Genomic DNA, 18115 nt, shown 5'->3' with positions numbered 1-18115 from the left:
GTGATCATGGACTCGCAATTGGCTTCAAGTCTTCCGAGATGGGCTGCAGGTTGAGAATGAGAACGTAGAGCCACATCGGCTCCAGTGTTGGCGTCGCCATGGAACAGTCTCCATTGCGGATGTCATGAGCTCATTCACAGGCAGGAAATCGATACATGGATGGAGTTGGTGGCACTATTACCCCCATGTCCAAGCCCGCACCGTGCTGATGCCACTTTCGTCACTGTGGACAGGCAGCTGTGCTCGTGTTTTGAAACGATCCGGGTGGGCTGGACCAGGCCAGCGCACGACCAGGGCACAGAAGGCAACTTGAACATGGGCCCCTGCATGGTCCCAATGCGACCTACCACCAATCATACAAAAAGGGAAGGAAGACGAACTTATTTCTTCCGCGTGGACGCACCCGGCCTATTGCCCTCAACAGGACAACCTCTCCTCGAGAAGACGCATTCCCCGTCTATACAGCAAATCTTCAGCTACCCTTTGACTGTCCGCTACTAAGCAAAATGGGTTCCCTCCCCAAGGCCAATGTTCCCAGGATCGACGTGGCGGCCCTGTTTGGAGACGACCTCGCCGCGAAGATGAGCGTGGCTCAGAAGATTGATGCCGCTTCACGCGATACTGGGTTTTTCTACGCAGTCAACCATGGAGTTGACGTGAATCGGCTCTCTCAACGAACCAGGGAGTTTCACATGTCTATCACAGACCAAGAGAAGTGGGACCTCGCCATTCGTGCCTACAACAAAGAGCACCAGGACCAGATCCGGGCTGGATACTACCTGTCCATTCCCGGGAGAAAGGCAGTCGAGTCCTTCTGCTACCTGAACCCCAATTTCAAGGAGGGGCACCCGCGTATCCAGGCCAAGACACCTGCGCATGAGATCAACGTGTGGCCCGAGGAGCAAAAGCACCCAGGGTTCCGTGCGTTTGCGGAGCAGTACTACTGGGATGTCTTCGGGCTTTCCTCGGCCCTGCTGCGCGGATATGCCCTGGCCCTGGGCCAAGAGGAAGACTTTTTCAGCCGCCACTTCAAGCAGGAGGACTCTCTGGCCTCAGTCGTGCTGATCCGCTACCCTTATCTGGACCCATACCCCCCCGCGGCGATCAAAACCGCGGCCGACGGGACGAAGCTGAGCTTTGAGTGGCATGAGGATGTGTCTCTCATCACCGTGCTATACCAGTCCAATGTCCAGAACCTGCAGGTGGAAACCCCGCAAGGGTACCTGGACATCGAGGCTGACGACGCGGGGTACTTGGTCAACTGCGGCAGCTACATGGCGCACATTACCAACAACCACTACCCAGCGCCGATCCACCGCGTGAAGTGGGTGAATGAGGAGCGCCAGTCGCTGCCATTCTTCGCCAATCTGGGCTTCGACAGCGTGGTGCCCCCGTTCGATCCCCGTGCGCCCGACGGCCAGTGCGACCGAGAGCCACTGTCCTACGGCCACTATCTGCAGAATGGGCTAGTGGGCCTGATCAACAAAAACGGCCAAACCTAGAACTTGGAGGGCGACGCCCTACGTGTGGGGAGCACGCAGCTAGAGACGGATGGTTCCAGGCTCAAGCCAGTCCACACTACGCAGAGGATCTAGCCTGCTGTTGCTGGTCGGGGACGAGATCCTTCGTGGGGGAAGAGCGGTAGACGAATCGAAATGCTATTGAAAAAGCCCTAAGTTAGAGCTGTGCCTGACATGCGTAGTCCAACATCATCCTTTCTGTCCCCAGCAGCTGTCTCACTGGTTGTAGCGATCACCTATGTGAAACTCAGCGAATCATTCCAGTCGCGATTCTCATCGCTCCACTGGCTCCCCCCACAATCTCGCTTGGAGGGGAGCAGCCGGAGGGCCCGAGGTCTGTGCAAAAGCCCGCCGGGCCCTCTACAAAAAGGATTTGCACGCCACGTCTTGGCAGCTGAGCCCAGCCCCCCTAAGCTCGGTCGAGGCGGCCTCAACTTCGTCAATGACGCATTGTATAGGGTGGACGGCCCAAGCCAAGAAATAAGAAATCGCAGCCGAATGTGGGGCGTCGGCTCTGCCTGCATTTTGGCGAGCACCGTACAACTTGCGCTTTGCGACGGAGCAGCCTGGAGTCCAAGTGGTTGCGCTGATCCGCAGTTAGATACGAGTAGACCGGGGCGTACTCAGAGCACTCTCGCGAAGGTGTTGTTTGGGGCAGCCGCCTCAAGTCCCGCCTATTTCCCCATCTTGCAGTTTACCCAGGCTTGAGTATCTCAATCATGCTTCAAGTAACTTGTCAAGGTACACCCTCGGAAGTATGTCCCTGACTAGATGTTAATTTGGCCCCCTCTAACATGGTCTAGATCGGCTACCAACATGGCCATGCTGCCAAGGCTGTCATCTCCAATGCCATCAACTTCGCGAATTCTCTCATCCGCGGGAAAACAAAGAAGACGGCCGAGGAGCTGGGAGCGCTCCTGGCGCAGCTACAGCAAGTAATTGCCCAGCGATGGCCGAGATACTACGAGGAGATTTGCGGTGCGTTGACAAGCTTCTTTCTTCGGCCCCCGTACTGATAGGAAGTCTTTCGTCCAAGGCGTCGCAAAGGGCGCTGAACGCGATGTTTCGGAGATCATCATGCTCAATACCCGCACGGAATTTGCATATGGCCTCGTCGAAGCCCGAGACGGGTGCACGACTGTGTATTGCAAACTTCCCAACGGAGCCCTGCAGGGCCAGAACTGGGATGTATGTTGCGAAATTCCTGGCAACCTGCCCATAACCGCGTCTTGTGGCTGCCACTGACCCGCTCTTCCGCCAGTTCTTTACGGCTACAAAGCAAAATCTGATCCAGTTGACCATACGTCAGCCTGGCCTTCCCACCATCAAAATGATCACCGAGGCTGGTATTATTGGCAAGGTCGGCTTCAACAGTGCTGGCGTCGCCGTCAACTACAACGCCCTGCATCTGCAGGGTCTCCGGCCAACCGGACTCCCGTCGCATCTCGCCCTGCGCATGGCACTTGAAAGCACTTCCCCTTCCGAGGCGTACGACCGGATTGTTGAGCAGGGCGGCATGGCTGCTAGTGCGTTCATCATGGTGGGCAGCGCCCACGAGGCATACGGGCTGGAGTTCTCGCCTACCAGCCTCCGAAAGCAAGTTGCAGACTCCAATGGGAGATTGGTGCACACTAACCACTGCTTGACCAACCACGGTGGAGGTGCGAGAGAGCTCGATCCTCTTCCAGATTCGTGGAGTCGCCATGGCCGTATGGAACAGCTCCTCGCAGGATTCGACGGCACCAGAGAGGCATTCGCTCGGGTCTGGGAGGACGAGGACAACTACCCTTTTTCTATCTGCCGGGCATACCAGGAAGGGAAGAGCAGAGGCTCGACCCTGTTCAACATCGTCTATGACCATGTTCGTGGCGACGCGACCGTCAGAATCGGCCGGCCCAACAGCCCTGATGAGACGTTTGCCCTGCGGTTCACCGAGGAGGACACCAGGTCTGCACACGAAGCCAAACTTTAGCCTGTCTCTTCGACTGACACGATCCGCAGACATCTCCAGCCGTAGCGTACTATAGCTGTGCATTGCACCACGTGCGTATGACTGGATGTTAGTTGTAGGAATATAAGCCATATACTCTCCCCTAAAAGATAGTAGGATTCTAGATAAGGAAGAAATCCATTAGTATTTGCTTGTATTGGTCCTCTATTGTGATGAAAGATTGGATTGGAAACCCGTATTAAATGATCTTGTTAGTACGTTTCTCCAGACCTCCACCCAACCCGGCCCACGGGTGAGGTTCTAGCCTTTACAAACATAACAAACAGATAGAGAACAAGATTACCACCCCTGACCTGTTGCAACCTGGCTGGAAACATGGCCAGGGCAGATTTTATCAGGAGGCGTAAATTGCGGCCTTGAAGGCCAGGGAATAAGGGGCTCGACCCCACGACAGTGTGTAAGGAATATATTAAACAGCGGTCAGAGCCGACAATGTAACCCCAGACCAGAGTGTTAGACTAACCCCTGTAATATAACCCAAAAGATGAACCATACCACTATGCATTTTATATTCTTTGCTGGATGAGTATATTTGATTCCTGGTGTCTCCAGTGTAATGTACCCTTTAAAGAGTCTATAGCCGGGATTATAAAAGGGATCTCTAATCAATCACACTGGAGAAGGCAGACTTTCAGTCAAGGATTGCCAATGGAACCTTAGGCTGGCGTGCCTGAAACACTGGGGAATGGGGATAGGAGTTTGCTGTGAAGATCAAAGGCACTAACATGGAAAATGGAAAAGGACCTGAGCTTGTTTCATGAAAGCAGGTCTAACCATACTAATCTCTGAAGCAGAGGTGTATATATATTGAGGATAAGGAATCCCAATATCTAATAATTCCATATATGTGAAGGATTTTTTTTAATTACCAAGTGACATTTTTTCTGCTCTTTGTTTTGTCTTATTCCTTGTTTGTCTATTGAGTCCTTCATTTAACATGGGTTGCTTTTCCAAGCTGCTGGTCTCAGCTGTCTTTGCCATTCCTCTGGCTTCCGCTCATCTTGCCGCGTATACCCCTGGCATGTTCTGCCCAGATGTGAGTTCATCACCGGTTGCTCAGCATAATATATCAAGTGAATTTTGACTGATGATTGGTAGAACTCCTACCAGGGGGATTTGACCAACGCGACGGACGAGAACTTGGTGGTTTTCGACCCTCTTTATAACCTGAAAGCCGACAGTTGGTATGCAGTGATATTATCACCAGGCACAGCTAAAATGCTTCCGGGTGCTGATCAATAGAACGACAGGTTTCTATCCAAGGGCCGGAACTGCCTGCTCGCCGAGCCCACCGGAGTCTGGGAAATCGAAGCCAATTCCATTATTTCCGTGCCCTGGGCGAACTGGCAGAACTCCACCGGCTATTATGCCGACGGCAAGGAACTGAATGAACGCCCGATTCCTTACTCGGTGACCAACCCGGAAGTTGTTGCCCAGGGTCTGGTCACTGAGTCCAAGGGGTTGGGCTCGCCCAACTTGCACGCTGCAAACAAGTCGACGGCCGCTGGAACGGCCATCGCAATCGCCTATGAGAGCAACGTCTGGGCGGTAACCATGGACAAGCTCGTTGTTATCTCCACTGCTCCTGAGACTCCCTTTGAGCGAGTGGCTAACTACCCCATCCCGGACCTGGCGCCCTGCCCAGAGTGTATCTGTGTGACTGGGTAAGTGCCTATCATCATACATTTTTCAATGTGGCCGAACTCGCTGACCTCCCTCGGGTTGCTATAGATGGGTTCCAGCTGGCTTCGGCGAACAGAACATGTACATGGCTGCCCACAAGTGCAAGATCACGAACCCCACCGGGGGCAAGAAGCCCAAGACCCCCAGCGCCGTCCCCGGCCAGGGAGTCAAGGGTGCCAAACAGTTGATCGCAGCCTTTCAGTTGGAAGGGAACAATGTCGACTATACCCCGGGCGAGACTCCCCCAACCTACTCTCCTCGCATGGGTTACTTAGAGGGGGCACAGACCGATATTTTTTGATAGCCAGAGCCAGCTCCTTCCCCAGCTGCTTCCACTTCCAAGCCTGCCAGGTGCCGCTTCTTCTCTGCCTAATTCTTACACTCCTATTGCTAGCACTCTGCAGCAGCACTAAAACTAATGAGAGATGAGAGGCCTCCCCGGCCTGGATGACCTGCTTAGATAGCAAGTTGCCGCGGGGGTATCTGAAAAGCAGCCGTGCAGCGACAAAACCCGTACATCGTTCCCAATAAAGATAAACGGCGATCCATCCTAACAAAGCAGATTCCTCTCAGCGAATTAGCATAACATTTACAAGGCCAATAGACGAGGAACACGCTATGGATTGTTATGTCTTTAGTATTGGAGAGCCGAAAACACGGTTTGGTCAAATGGACCGGATACTTCATTTGCAGCTATCTGATGTCTGTGATCTCCAACTGTGAGTCTTCATTATCGCATCAGTATTTATCAATCACATTCCCCAGTTGACATGCACGACGAAGTATCAAAAATGTAGAATTCCAGCGTGATTGTTTCTTAGCAAGGCGTCGCGTAAATATAAATATCTACATAGATGCCTTCTTCAACTCTGTCTCCGACAGCTCGTACTCCGGATCCACTGCAGAGGCCGTCAGAACGCCCGTGGTTGGAACCGCTTCCTCCTTGCTCACCGGGGGACCAGTGAAGTGCTTGCGGGCGTAGACGAAGTACCAAGCGATACTGATCAACGCAAACGCGGCGAACACCACACTGGCATAGTTCATGGATGAAGGGGTCACGGGCAACGTATACGGCATGCTGAACAGCACCACGGCCAAGAGGATCCAGCAGATGCTGATCACATTGATAGTATATCCGAACGGACCCAGGGAGAAGGAAGAGCGTTTGACATCCTGGCGGCCTCGGAGGAGGGATATCAAGATAGGCAAGCCATACGATATAGATAGGCAGATCGTAGCAACGCCAGTAAAGGAGTTAAAAGCCGCCGTGGAACCAAAATAAATCAGGCCCAGTAGCGCATCAACAGAAGCAGACAGAATAATAGCCCAGACAGGGACATCCAGTTTCTTATTCACCCGGCGCCATAACTTGAACCCCGGGATAGCACCATCACGCGCAAAGGCATACGTGCATCGACTAGCAGCTGTTAATGACCCGATACCCGCGAATATCATGATTCCCAGGATCAGGAACAGCAGACCAAAGCCACCGCCCGCGGAGCCCGTTGCCATCTTGAAAACAGTCCCAATGGGCTGTCCGCTGGCAACATTGCGCAGAATATCCAGCTGCTCTGGCATCACGAACAGGACTGGAATCAGGTAGACCAGACCGGTAATTCCAGCCGCGATGACAGATAGTACAATGGCCTTGGGAACTTCGCGGTGTGGGTTCTGGACTTCCTCACACATTGCGGCCACCATGCCGTACCCCGTGAGTGTATACGCCGCCTGCAGCAAACCCACGAAGAAGGCCCAGCCTTCCGGCCACCCACTGTTCGACGCGTCATATTCGGCGAAAACAAACCTACCGCTCTGCAGGTTATCGGCCATACTCAAAAGGGTGACGAGGATAATGACGACACTGGCTGCGGTCCAGAAGATGCAGATTTTATTGATTAGGTCGAGATAGCACGAAAAGAAGATATTGACCAACACGCAGACCAGCAGCACAGCCCAGAACATAAGCACGGTCTGCCATTCATTTGCGACAAAGTCTTCGTTCCAGAGACTGATTGCGCTGAGAATCATCTGTCCGCCTCCGAAAATAATGCTGAGTGTAACGGTCCAGTTACCCACGAGCGTCAACCACCCGTCAATAAAGGACATTAACGGCGCCCAGCGTCGTGTCGATAGCATGGCACTCCAGTAGTACACACCACCAGCCGTGGGATAGACGGCGCAGATCTCGGCGAGGGAGGCAGCGATGGCGATGGAGATGAGTGTGACGAAAACCCAACCCCAGATAATGGTGACAGAGAGGCCGTCGCTTAGGGTAATGTACAGTGTTGTGGAGAGACCATATGGAGCGGCCATGATGGCAAATGACAGGCCAAGGACACTGAGCATGCTGAGGTTTCTGGGCAACTCGCTCCTGTAGCCCATGGCCGCCAGGGCCTCCTCGGCGTTGGCGTCGGAGTTGGGCATTATGGAGTGGAGATTCAAAAGATGTCAATTGAACCTGGGGTCAGCCATCCCGCTAGATTCTGGGGTACTTAAGATGCTCTCAACCAAGTGGGAGTATAGCAAGAAGGGCGTGGGGTCTCCCCGCATGATAAACATCGACTGGACGCATCGCGGTCTCGGTCCGCGATGCTGTGGAGTGCCAGCCTCTCACAGCTTATCAGCTGCGCTCCGGGCTCCATTGGTTCCAGCGGTCGCGGACCTGGCATAATTCGATAATTAAGTTACAGCTAACTTCACTGTTATTGGTTGATCGGCCGCCTGCTGAGCTACGCGGATAACAATTAAATGGGTGAGCTGTACAAAATCAATACCACCAGCGGTTATCTTAAAGGCTAAAGATAATTAGCATGATACCAAGAACAATTATTCATAGAAACTGGAGACCTCGACAAGTGAGAATGGGAACAACTGCTAAAATAGCAGCTCTCTACTCTTCGGTGTCTGTTTTGGTGGTCATCGAGATATCCAGAGGAGATTAAATATAAATGACTTTTCAAATTGGATATCGGTAATAATACAGGACCAGGTTAGCCCACGTCCAGGTTCGTTGACGGGTTATGCTCCTCCCTTCAAAATCAGTCTCCATAATCCGTGGAAATCTATATTTTGGATCGCGGAAGCTTCATATGTCGGTTCACATCCTTATAAAGCAGGTAGCGAAAGTTGCCAGGCCCACCGGCATAACAGGCCTGTGGGCAGAAGGCTCGCAGCCACATGAAGTCGCCCGCTTCCACTTCCACCCAGTCCTGGTTGAGGCGGTACACTGCCTTGCCTTCGAGCACATACAGGCCATGTTCCATGACATGCGTCTCGGCAAAGGGGATGACGCCGCCCGGCTTGAAGGTGACGATTGTGGCGTGCATATCATGGCGCATATCGCTGGGGTCGACAAAGCGGGTGGTGGCCCAAGCACCGTCGGTGTTCGGCATTGCAGTTGGCGTGATATCTTTCTCGTTCAGGAACAGTGGTTCAGGTGCATCGAGGCCATCCACGTATTCATAGGCCTTGCGGATCCAGTGGAAGCGAGCGGTGGCGGTCCCCTTGTTACGCAGCGTCCAGCCGCTGTTCGGAGGCAGGAATGCATATCCTCCCTCGGTGAGCGTGTGCGATGCGCCGGCCACAGTCACAGTAACCTCCCCTCCGACGATAAACAGCACTCCCTCGGCCTCGCTGTCGAGTTCGGCGCGGTCACTTCCACCCCCCGGCTGGACCTCGACAATGTACTGCGAAAAGGTCTCAGCAAAGCCCGACAGCGGACGGGCGATCACCCACAGCCGCGTGTTGTCCCAGAAGGGCAGAAAGCTTGTCACGATATCGCTGAAGGTGCCCTTGGGGATGACGGCGTAGGCTTCGGTGAACATGGCGCGGTCCGTGAGAAGCTGCGTCTGTGGCGGCAGTCCCCCCGTTGGGGCATAATACGCGCCGATTTTCTTGTCGTTGCCCATGGTGTGACAGATTCTGGAACTGATTCTGTGGAACGAAACGCAGTTGTATTTTGGTCAAGAACTGGAGGTGTTTTAAATGGAAAAGTCGGAGCTGGCCGAGTGTCAGTCCGTCGGTTGTCGCCGTTCGCGGGGCAAAAGTGGCGCGGAATTCCCCAAACGGCCTGTTAGCCGAGGAAACATTATTATTTATTCACTGGTCAAGTCTGGCGATAAGCTATTTCCGTCCCAGACTGCATCAAACCTAATCTACAAAGAATCTTCTGCAGTACTAGGACCAGTTTGGTGGTGATGTAATTGATTAAGGCGTCCTACACTGTCCCGCCAGATATATATAAGTGGCTGTCAGCCATGTCAGCGTCTCCTCCGCTCTGCTCTTCTCGATGCAAGATGTAAATTTGCGACGTTTAGTGACAGATCTTACCATGAGTGACATCCAGAATATATTCGACTTTATTGTCGTCGGCGGTACATAAGTTCCCTCATTGTACTCTGCCCAACTCCTGGTTTATTCCGTATATTTTATCACAGCATAATGATTAAACTAACTTAACGTAGGCGGACCAGCCGGCTGCACTCTCGCAACAAGCCTTGCAAAGAGCGCAGCCAAACCCAGTATTCTACTCCTCGAGGCTGGCGGATCCAACGGGGCGAAGAATCTACGTATAGACGGCAGGCGATGGTGCACGTTTATTGACGAAGCACGGTCGATGAACTGGGGACTTAAAACTGCACCCCTGGCTCAATGTAACGGGCGGCAAATTGACTATAGCACAGGCAAGGGCCTGGGTGGTGGGAGCGCCATTAATTTTGGTGTCTTTGCTGTCGGTGCGCGTGATGATTATGAGGGATGGGCGGAGGCTGTGGAAGATTCGAGCTTTGGTTGGAGAAATATGCAGGAGAGGATTAAACGACTGGAGAGCTTCTCGGGGCTGGAAGATGGAAAAAATAATAAACAGTATGGACATCCTGCTGGGGAAAATCATGGGTTTTCTGGGCCGTTGAAAGTTGGTTACGCAAAGCAATGGGATAGAGACCTTGTGCCTCTGTTGGACTCCTTCGTCGAGGCTGGACTGGAGAGGAATTTCGACCACAATTCTGGCAATCCGCTTGGTCTGGGACTGACCATCAACTCTGCAGGTAATGGCAGAAGAACTACCGCTGCAGATATACTGGCTGAGGCCCCGGATAACTTGGTTATTATCACCGACAGCCCGGTACAACGCGTACTGCTGGAGGGCAAAAAGGCAGTTGGTGTGCAGACAAAGGGGAATACATGTCAGTCTTTATCCAATTTTGTGTCTTGAAAGAGGAAACCACAGTATATCGGAGCTAACGCTTGTAGACCTTGCACGGAACGAGGTCATTCTGTCCACCGGATCCCTGGTGACCCCCAAGATCTTGATGCACTCAGGAATTGGTCCTGCGACCCAACTCACCAATTTCAATATCCCAGTTGTACAAGACCTTCCGGCTGTTGGTCAAGGACTCAAAGACCACCCATTCGCGCCCATGATTCTGGCTCGAGACCCATCGACAAACGACCGCAACGCCTTCTTCCAAGACAAGAAAGCCATGGCCGATGCACTGGAGCAATGGGAGAAAGACGGCACCGGACCATGGGCCAGCTACGGCTGTCAGATTGGCAGTGGATGGTTCAAGTCCGATCGTATCACCTCGTCTGCCGAGTTCAAGGCCCTGCCGAGTGCTGTTCGAGAATTCATGACCCGCGAGACAATTCCGCAGTACGAGCTGATCACCAACTTCCCAGTCCACCTTGTCCTTCCAGAGCTGTTCCAGGACTACTCCTACATCTGCTTGACCCTCTTCCTAATGAACGAGCAGGCTACTGGTGAGGTGAAACTGCAGTCTGCCGACCCGGATGAACCCCTGCTGGTCGACCCAAAGTTTCTCGAGCATCCATTCGATCGCCGGGCCTGTATAGAGATCTATCGGCACGTCTTAGAACTGACCAAACACCCTGCCATAGCCAAAGACACGACCGCCACAATCCTTGGGTCCAAGTCAGAGTCCGACGAGGATATCCTGGAGCATTGGAAGAACAATCTTTCTTCTAGCTGGCACATGACGGGGACAGTGAAGATGGGAAAAAACAATGCAGATGCAGCAGTGAATAGCCACTTCCAGGTTTTTGGAATCGACAAGCTGCGAGTCGCCGATATGAGCGTTGTGCCGGTGCTAACAAATAACCACACGCAAGCAACGGCCTATTTGACGGGGGCAACTTGTGCAGATGTTTTGATCAGCGAGTACAAATTAGGCCGGGCAAAGTAGTTATCAGTATGATATTGATGTTTCTGACGCAACGTCAGACTTGTGTGCATTGACCAGTGTAGATCGTGCTGATAGTTTCCTGAATGGTACAACGCCACTGCGTCACCTTTAAAGCGAGTTAATCCTCCATCAAGGCAACCTTTCAACATCCCCGAACAGCAGTATGGATACCAAAATCAAGCTCATTCCTAACCCCCAGTACCAGAAGTCCGGCACCAAGTCGTATGTCCACCTCATGCGCAAGTACCGCTTCTCGCCGACAAAAGGGGGGCGATACTTCTATGGCGGCCATCTCCAGCAAAGTGGGCGGCAATACACCACCAAGCCCATTGGAGGTAAAGCCCGCATCCAGCGCGTTCTAAGAAAGAAAGTCGCAGATACAGATGAAATTGGCGAAGTCGGCGCCGACGATGTCCAGAATGACTCGATGTACCTGGCCCCTGTGAGCATCGGAACGCCCGCGCAGACGGTGAATTTGGATTTCGACACAGGATCGGCGGACCTATGGGTAAGGCATCATTTATCGCATCGATAATAAGTACTGATGAAGTAGGTCTGGTCGAGCGGACTCCCGTCGGAAATTATCTCCCAGCACAAGTCCGGCACAGTCTTTGACCCAAGCAAGTCAAGCTCATTCAAAGAGCAGTCGGATTCCACATGGAAGATTTCGTATGGTGATGGATCATCTGTCTCTGGTACAGTGGGTACCGGCTTGATTTCGCTCGGTGGCTTAAAAGTCGACAACCAGGCAATCGAACTGGCCGACACCCTATCGACCCAGTTCCAGCAGGGCGACGGAGTATTGGGTTTGGCATTTAGCAGTACCAACAATGTTAAAACCCTTGTCGAGAATATGATCGCCCAAGATACCCCAAAGTCTGCCCAACTGTTCACCGCGAACTTGGGATCCTGGAAAGACGCAGATGGGCCAGATAAGAGAGGTCCGTTTTACACGTTCGGGTTCATTGACCAGGATACAGTGGACGCCACTGGAGAGGAGGTATATTACACGCCCATCGACAAGAATCAAGGATTCTGGCTGTTCGACTCTACTTTAGCGACTGTAAACGGAAGGACAATAACAAGATCAGGAAATAAGGCCATTGCTGATACGGGGTCGGCTTTAACACTCGTCGACGATGACACGTGCAAGGCAATATATGATGCCATCCCCGGAGCAGAGTACGACCATGATAGCCAAGGCTATATTTACCCATCCGACACAACAGAGGACAAACTACCTGTCGTCTCACTTGCAGTGGGAGAAAAACAGTTCGTCGTGCAAAAGCAGGATCTGGGCTTCGCCGAGGCCAAGTCCGGTTATGTCTATGGAGGCATCCAGAGCAGGGGTACCATGTCGATGGATATCCTTGGGTATACGTTCCTCAAGGGAATATATGCTGTACGTCCTTTCCCTCTTGGTATGGCACATTTCTAACGTGGTAGATATTTGATATTGGCAACCTGCAATTCGGGGCTGTACAGCAGAAGGAGTTGCGGCAGGGCCTGGCTGTTTCTCAGTAAACAGTTGCTGCTCTACAATTAGAACATAGTACATAGTGCAAGGCGCCGTTCTGTATGGCGAAGGAGAACCCGGTTGAACAGCCAAATAATTTGTTTTCTACTTTGGAGACAAGCTGGCGAGCTCCTCCCAAGCAAGACATTCTACTTTGCTAACCCCCATTCAGAACAATTGATACGGTTTTTCAATAGAGTCAGGCAAATGTTGACTGGTAGTACAACTAGACTATGTAAAAAGTGCTAGCGACCCAAATACTTTAGCTCCAAATGTCCGGCTGGTAGATATGACAGCGCAGTAACCATCTATTTGTTTCATGAAAATATTATTTTCCTTGACAGTCTGGAATTGTTCGAACTAGAGCTTTATATTACCTGGTACCGAAGAATGGAAGAGTCTATACGCCTCCTGAAAGACACCATACTACTTAGTTCAGATAGTGTCAAACAGCGGGGCCAGAATTGTAGATCTTGAGTCGTATTCAAGATAAAAAAAACCCACGTGGAGGTCTCTCAAGGCGCCAGTTCGACGAAGCTCAACAAGCTGGTTTGCCATGTACACTGCCACGAATGACTGTAACCCAAGACCTGATGTCTCGCCCTTTCGTTTCCTTTTTCCATGTTTCACTCTGGCTGGGCTTTGAGGCGGGGAAATAAGGTGGCAGTGCGTATGTCCTTGCAGTAAAAAAGGGTGTGCGTTGGAGGCCTAAAACTATCTTTAACTATGCAGGCGAAAAGGGTCCCGGGCAATACAACAGTAGAAAGCGACGAAGGAAAATGGAAAGCAATAGCAAATATGACACCCAACCAATTCATAGTGATTTACATTTGTCGAACACGACTCACTGCCCTACTGCCACAGGGGACAGCGGAGTGACGATGTGCCTGCATACACACAGCCACATGTCCGGCTCAATGCAGGAATAGAAAGCACAGGAAGATATGGATACATTACTACTAGGGAATATGCCGGTCGCGATGTCCCTGCTGCTATGAGAAGTTTGCGGAATATTCTAGACTACTATATTCTCATATCGAGCTGTTGTATCGTCTTTCCACCGGAACAGTGGACTGCAGTCTGCTTTTCAGGCCGATAATATTTATATAGGATATCACGGGCCAGCAACACTCGGGATCGGGTCCATCCGGCGAAGCTTATAAAGAGTGGGTGCATGATCTCGGAACACTGGCATAAGATAGTTAATTGGTGAATCCAAATATTAAATCGCGTGGTAAGTCATAGTCGAGTTCTGAATTAAACTGCGGGTTCGTTCTAGTGAGCTGGAGTAATTCGCAAATAAGGGGCAGGTATTAGTTATCGTTGACCCACTCCGTAATCTGATAGTGAAATTGGGATATTTCTGATCCTGATTCCCTCTTGAAGATACAGCTGGGTGTAATATATGCCCCGACCTCCAGAGTATACTCTCTCTCGCATCGTCAAACAGCCACGAGATATTTATAGGGCTACAGAGGTACAGCAAGGGCACGACTAAGTCTAGACATAAGGGACATTCATAACGCGGTCCATGGGGGCCAAAACTAAAAGTCAACATTAAGACCAAACAGGGATAGACTTTCCATAGCTCGTGGGGCCAGGACGCCGTCTGATGTGGATTCCTGTCCGAGTTTGCGAGGATGAGGCTGTGTTGGAACATTTGCACAGCGTTGGATCCAATTTCAGTGCACAATGAATATGAATAGTAGAGGCAAGAATGCCCAGAAGAAAAGAAGGCCTAGAACTAATAACTGGTCGACGTTAATCAAGTGAAAAGCCGGCACCTAAATCCATCCAAACTGCAATGCGTCCCATTCAGCCGCAGCACAACACGAACCAACCTACGAGCTGACAGCACTAACAACGCATTGGCATCGGGTCCACTTAGTCGCGCCGTTCTAATTTCTGTTTAGAATCCTGCGGCTGAGCTGCCAATCACAGACACGCCGAGTGATCTAGTCACGGTGAAGACAAGGCAGTGCAGTTCCTTCACCATCTCAGCCCTGTCCCGTGGTCACTCATTAAGCTGCTCGTCCGTCTCTGATTCTTTCTGGTTATCAGTCTGATCCCAGTTGCTGTTCCCCAGACCCGCAGTCCTCAAACACCTATCTACGTGGTACTCTCTTTCTTCACCACTACAGATAAATAAACAATGTCCGCAAGTACAGACTCCGACTGTGGCTCCGGCTCAAAGTCCTGTACCTTCACCTGTCCCGCCGGTGGCACATGGTACGTCTGCCCGGACGAGCCTTACTTCGTGGGCTGCTGCTCGTCCGACCCATGCAGCAATACCAACAGCAATAATACCTCTCCATGCCCGAATATCCACCCAGCATCGTTCGACACGGCTATATACGACAGCCTCGTGCCAAATAACTGCATCGACACCACCAGCGATAACTGGTACACATGCACCGGCACCGACCAGCCGTTCATAGGCTGTTGTGCGTCGAATGCCTGCGCCGAGACGACGGGGTGTCCAGAGGACGACGTGCGTGCGGCGGCTTGGAGCTCGTCGAGGGACGACCAATTTACGTTATTTCAGGATGCGGATCCGAATGACGATAATGGTGGGGGAGATGATGGGCTTGGAGGCGGCGCGATTGCAGGCATTGTGGTTGGTGCTGTTGCTGCGGTGGTGATTGTAATTGCGCTTGTTTGGTGGTTTCTTCGCAGGAGGAAGATGCAGAGGCAGGATACACTCACGGGGAAGTCTTCGGGGAATCAGTATCCTCCGTCACCGTATCAGGGTACGCTCTCTCTACTATATTTTCCCCTTTTTGAATGTGCTAACGGGTGTAGACTCGCACTTCTCCAGCCCCGGGCCAACAGCTGTCGGGACAAATGCAGGATACCTCTCTGTCTCGGGAGTCAGCAGCAACCCCTCGTCACCACCGCTGCCGTCGGAATCTGGGCGAGTAATATCTGAGCTATACTCAAACAACGGGGACGAGCAGCATCTATATAACCAGGGATCAGGCCAGCATGGGCTGGGTGTGTTTGGTGCGAATCCGCAGATAATGCCCGAGCTGGATAACACGAGTAAACCAGCACAGGTCCATGAGTTAGATGGGGGGGATCGGCGGTGACATTGGGCCTGAAAATTAGAGATAGATGGATGGTCGGAGTTTTTTGGCGAGCGTAACCTGGGTATATATGTATGCATCTTTAATGAATAATCGGCAACGTTCTATCCGCTATACGATCCGGAGTTCCTCCAGCGACGCCACTGATAGCCTGCTGTGAGTGACTTGCTCGAGCATTCTAGTTCGCTTCCTACTCGGATAGAAGTAGCAGCTTCATGCTGACGTCAGGCTGCAACAAGTAAAAGAACTGATTCCGAATAGCGAGGACTAAAGCTCGACGTCTGTAACGGTGCGAACTTGCGCTTAGATGGTATTGACAACGAAAATTAACTGAGAGCACCCAATACAGTAAACGATACCCAGTTATGGAGAAGCTAATATAAAGCTTGCACCTAGTACTCAAGGCTAGGCTGAGGATTTTCCTGCATACTTGACTGGGCTGTAAACTTGGTCTCCCAAGATGAGCCCGCAGTCCCGTCCCTTACCGTGTCAGCTCATCAAGAATCCCTGGAAATGCTGTAGTGACTTACTTGAAGAATGTGCAACTGTGCCCTTATGATGAACGGAGCTTATCTTGTCGTTGCAGTTATTAAGGGCGTCTATCACCGTCATAAGCTGGATGATATTGCAAGGCCTGCAGCATTGATGTATCTTCAATATTCACAACAGCCAGAGACCTCACTATGGTGGAAATTAAGAGAGATGCGAGTGTAACGGCAACGGATATCTTCCTTTTGCTTCAACAGTGGCGGAGAAAGCGATGATGGAGCTTTGTTCTTTCGGTTCCGCCGGGAGGTTCCGACGTGGATTCCATGGATCCGATCGCTGTGCTGTACCGAGTCTACATCTAATCCGTATCATGCAGTTCGATCACAAAATATGACTTGTGCGCTTCATTGGTGTGCTATGGCTGAACTGCTGTCTGGTTTGATCCACTACGGTAGAGTGTATCCTCCATCCACAACGATGTCCGCCCCAGTAGTGTAGCTGGAGGCGTCAGAGGCAAGGTAAAGATAAGCCCCGTTCAGCTCGTGCGATTCACCCTCACGGCCCATGGGGATCTTATCCTTCCAGATTCCTTTCGTGTCCTCGGACACGAAACTAGAGATCTCGGTTGCAATATAACCAGGAGAAACCGAGTTGGCACGGGCGTAGCGGACCCATTCGACTGCCAGAGATTTGCCTGAAGATGTATCAGTATAATTGTCAAAACTGACTTTCCTGTTTCTGTTAAACGTACAGAGATGGATAACTCCCGCCTTGGCTGCGTTGTATGCAGCTTGGAGCTGAGGGAAGTTGACAATGTGGCCACTCATCGAAGCCGTGGCGACGAAGCTTCCATATGTAAACCCCTGCAGTTTGTTGCCATTAATATCTGTTCCCTCCTCCTTCTGCCTCCTCCAGTGCGCAGCGGCAGCCCTGGCGCAGTAAAAGGTGCCGTCAAGGTCAGTCTGGACGACATTTCTGTAGTGGTCTAACTCGGCATCAACCATGGGGCCTTGGGTCCAGGGGATACCGGAGTTGGCCACCAGAATATCCAGACGGCCATTCAATTCTTTAACGGCCAGATTAACGGCGTCCTCAACCGCCTGGGGGCTCTTAATATCAACCTGGTAGGCCTTGCCTATAAAGTCTGAGCTGACGAATGTATACACAATACATAAACAACCACTTACAGGTAACGCCATACTTGTTCTGGATTTCAGTTGCCTTCTCGATCGCCTGTTTATTAGAGTTATACCAGATAGCAACGTTTGCTCCGGCCTCTGCAAAGGCGTGTGCGACTGAGAGGCCAATACCAGCACCGGCACCCGTGACGATCGCAGTTTTGCCCTTGAGACTGAAAAGCCCCAGCACGCTGTTGTTGGCGGGGGCGGTGGTGTTGTTGTGGACAAAGTTGCCCTGGGAGATCGGTGAACCGGACATTTCGTGATCGATAGATTGAACAGAGAATATGTATTAAGGCGTTGTTTACGGCAGACGGACAAAGACGGGCTTTTATGATGGTAGAGGGGATTCGGGGTCCGTCCGAGCCCGGTGGGGAGTTCGGTTAATTTACGAGAATAAACCCGTCCAATTGAACAGTGTTGTTATATTGT

General features: G+C 51.7%; 9 protein-coding genes across 9 annotated transcripts; 6 read left to right on the top strand and 3 right to left on the bottom strand.

Annotated features, from left to right (window-relative positions):
- Window positions 1-506: 506 nt before the first annotated feature.
- On the top strand, window positions 507-1502 carry APUU_12363A (uncharacterized protein; the record flags this gene model as incomplete). The annotated part of the gene is made up of 1 exon (XM_041698556.1): window positions 507-1502. The coding sequence occupies one exon, from the start codon at window positions 507-509 to the stop codon at window positions 1500-1502; it is 996 nt and encodes a 331-aa protein (XP_041551729.1).
- A 737-nt stretch (window positions 1503-2239) lies between these two features.
- APUU_12362A (uncharacterized protein) lies at window positions 2240-3492 on the top strand (the record flags this gene model as incomplete). The annotated part of the gene is made up of 4 exons (XM_041698555.1): window positions 2240-2275; window positions 2324-2498; window positions 2557-2708; window positions 2782-3492. 4 exons carry the CDS (start codon window positions 2240-2242, stop codon window positions 3490-3492), a joined length of 1074 nt encoding a protein of 357 aa, XP_041551728.1.
- A 976-nt stretch (window positions 3493-4468) lies between these two features.
- APUU_12361A (lignocellulolytic auxiliary activity family 14 protein) lies at window positions 4469-5515 on the top strand (the record flags this gene model as incomplete). Its single annotated transcript, XM_041698554.1, has 4 exons — window positions 4469-4567; window positions 4630-4715; window positions 4782-5195; window positions 5263-5515. 4 exons carry the CDS (start codon window positions 4469-4471, stop codon window positions 5513-5515), a joined length of 852 nt encoding a protein of 283 aa, XP_041551727.1.
- A 545-nt stretch (window positions 5516-6060) lies between these two features.
- On the bottom strand, window positions 6061-7638 carry APUU_12360S (uncharacterized protein; the record flags this gene model as incomplete). The annotated part of the gene is made up of 1 exon (XM_041698553.1): window positions 6061-7638. The coding sequence occupies one exon, from the start codon at window positions 7636-7638 to the stop codon at window positions 6061-6063; it is 1578 nt and encodes a 525-aa protein (XP_041551726.1).
- A 638-nt stretch (window positions 7639-8276) lies between these two features.
- Window positions 8277-9122, bottom strand: APUU_12359S (uncharacterized protein; the record flags this gene model as incomplete). The annotated part of the gene is made up of 1 exon (XM_041698551.1): window positions 8277-9122. The coding sequence occupies one exon, from the start codon at window positions 9120-9122 to the stop codon at window positions 8277-8279; it is 846 nt and encodes a 281-aa protein (XP_041551725.1).
- A 422-nt stretch (window positions 9123-9544) lies between these two features.
- On the top strand, window positions 9545-11414 carry APUU_12358A (GMC family oxidoreductase; the record flags this gene model as incomplete). The annotated part of the gene is made up of 3 exons (XM_041698550.1): window positions 9545-9587; window positions 9678-10397; window positions 10465-11414. The coding sequence occupies 3 exons, from the start codon at window positions 9545-9547 to the stop codon at window positions 11412-11414; spliced, it is 1713 nt and encodes a 570-aa protein (XP_041551724.1).
- A 163-nt stretch (window positions 11415-11577) lies between these two features.
- APUU_12357A (pepsin-like aspartic protease) lies at window positions 11578-12938 on the top strand (the record flags this gene model as incomplete). Its single annotated transcript, XM_041698549.1, has 3 exons — window positions 11578-11922; window positions 11968-12816; window positions 12861-12938. The coding sequence occupies 3 exons, from the start codon at window positions 11578-11580 to the stop codon at window positions 12936-12938; spliced, it is 1272 nt and encodes a 423-aa protein (XP_041551723.1).
- Window positions 12939-15082: 2144 nt separating this feature from the next.
- APUU_12356A (uncharacterized protein) lies at window positions 15083-16019 on the top strand (the record flags this gene model as incomplete). Its single annotated transcript, XM_041698548.1, has 2 exons — window positions 15083-15680; window positions 15733-16019. 2 exons carry the CDS (start codon window positions 15083-15085, stop codon window positions 16017-16019), a joined length of 885 nt encoding a protein of 294 aa, XP_041551722.1.
- A 932-nt stretch (window positions 16020-16951) lies between these two features.
- SOU1 (putative carbonyl reductase) lies at window positions 16952-17942 on the bottom strand (the record flags this gene model as incomplete). The annotated part of the gene is made up of 3 exons (XM_041698547.1): window positions 16952-17199; window positions 17257-17640; window positions 17693-17942. The coding sequence occupies 3 exons, from the start codon at window positions 17940-17942 to the stop codon at window positions 16952-16954; spliced, it is 882 nt and encodes a 293-aa protein (XP_041551721.1).
- Window positions 17943-18115: the final 173 nt, after the last annotated feature.

Source organism: Aspergillus puulaauensis, chromosome 1, assembly GCF_016861865.1.
Source record: "Aspergillus puulaauensis MK2 DNA, chromosome 1, nearly complete sequence".
In the NCBI taxonomy this organism is placed as follows: domain Eukaryota; kingdom Fungi; phylum Ascomycota; class Eurotiomycetes; order Eurotiales; family Aspergillaceae; genus Aspergillus; species Aspergillus puulaauensis.
Note: the sequence above shows the minus strand (reverse complement) of the source record. Positions and strands in the feature narration are given on the sequence as shown.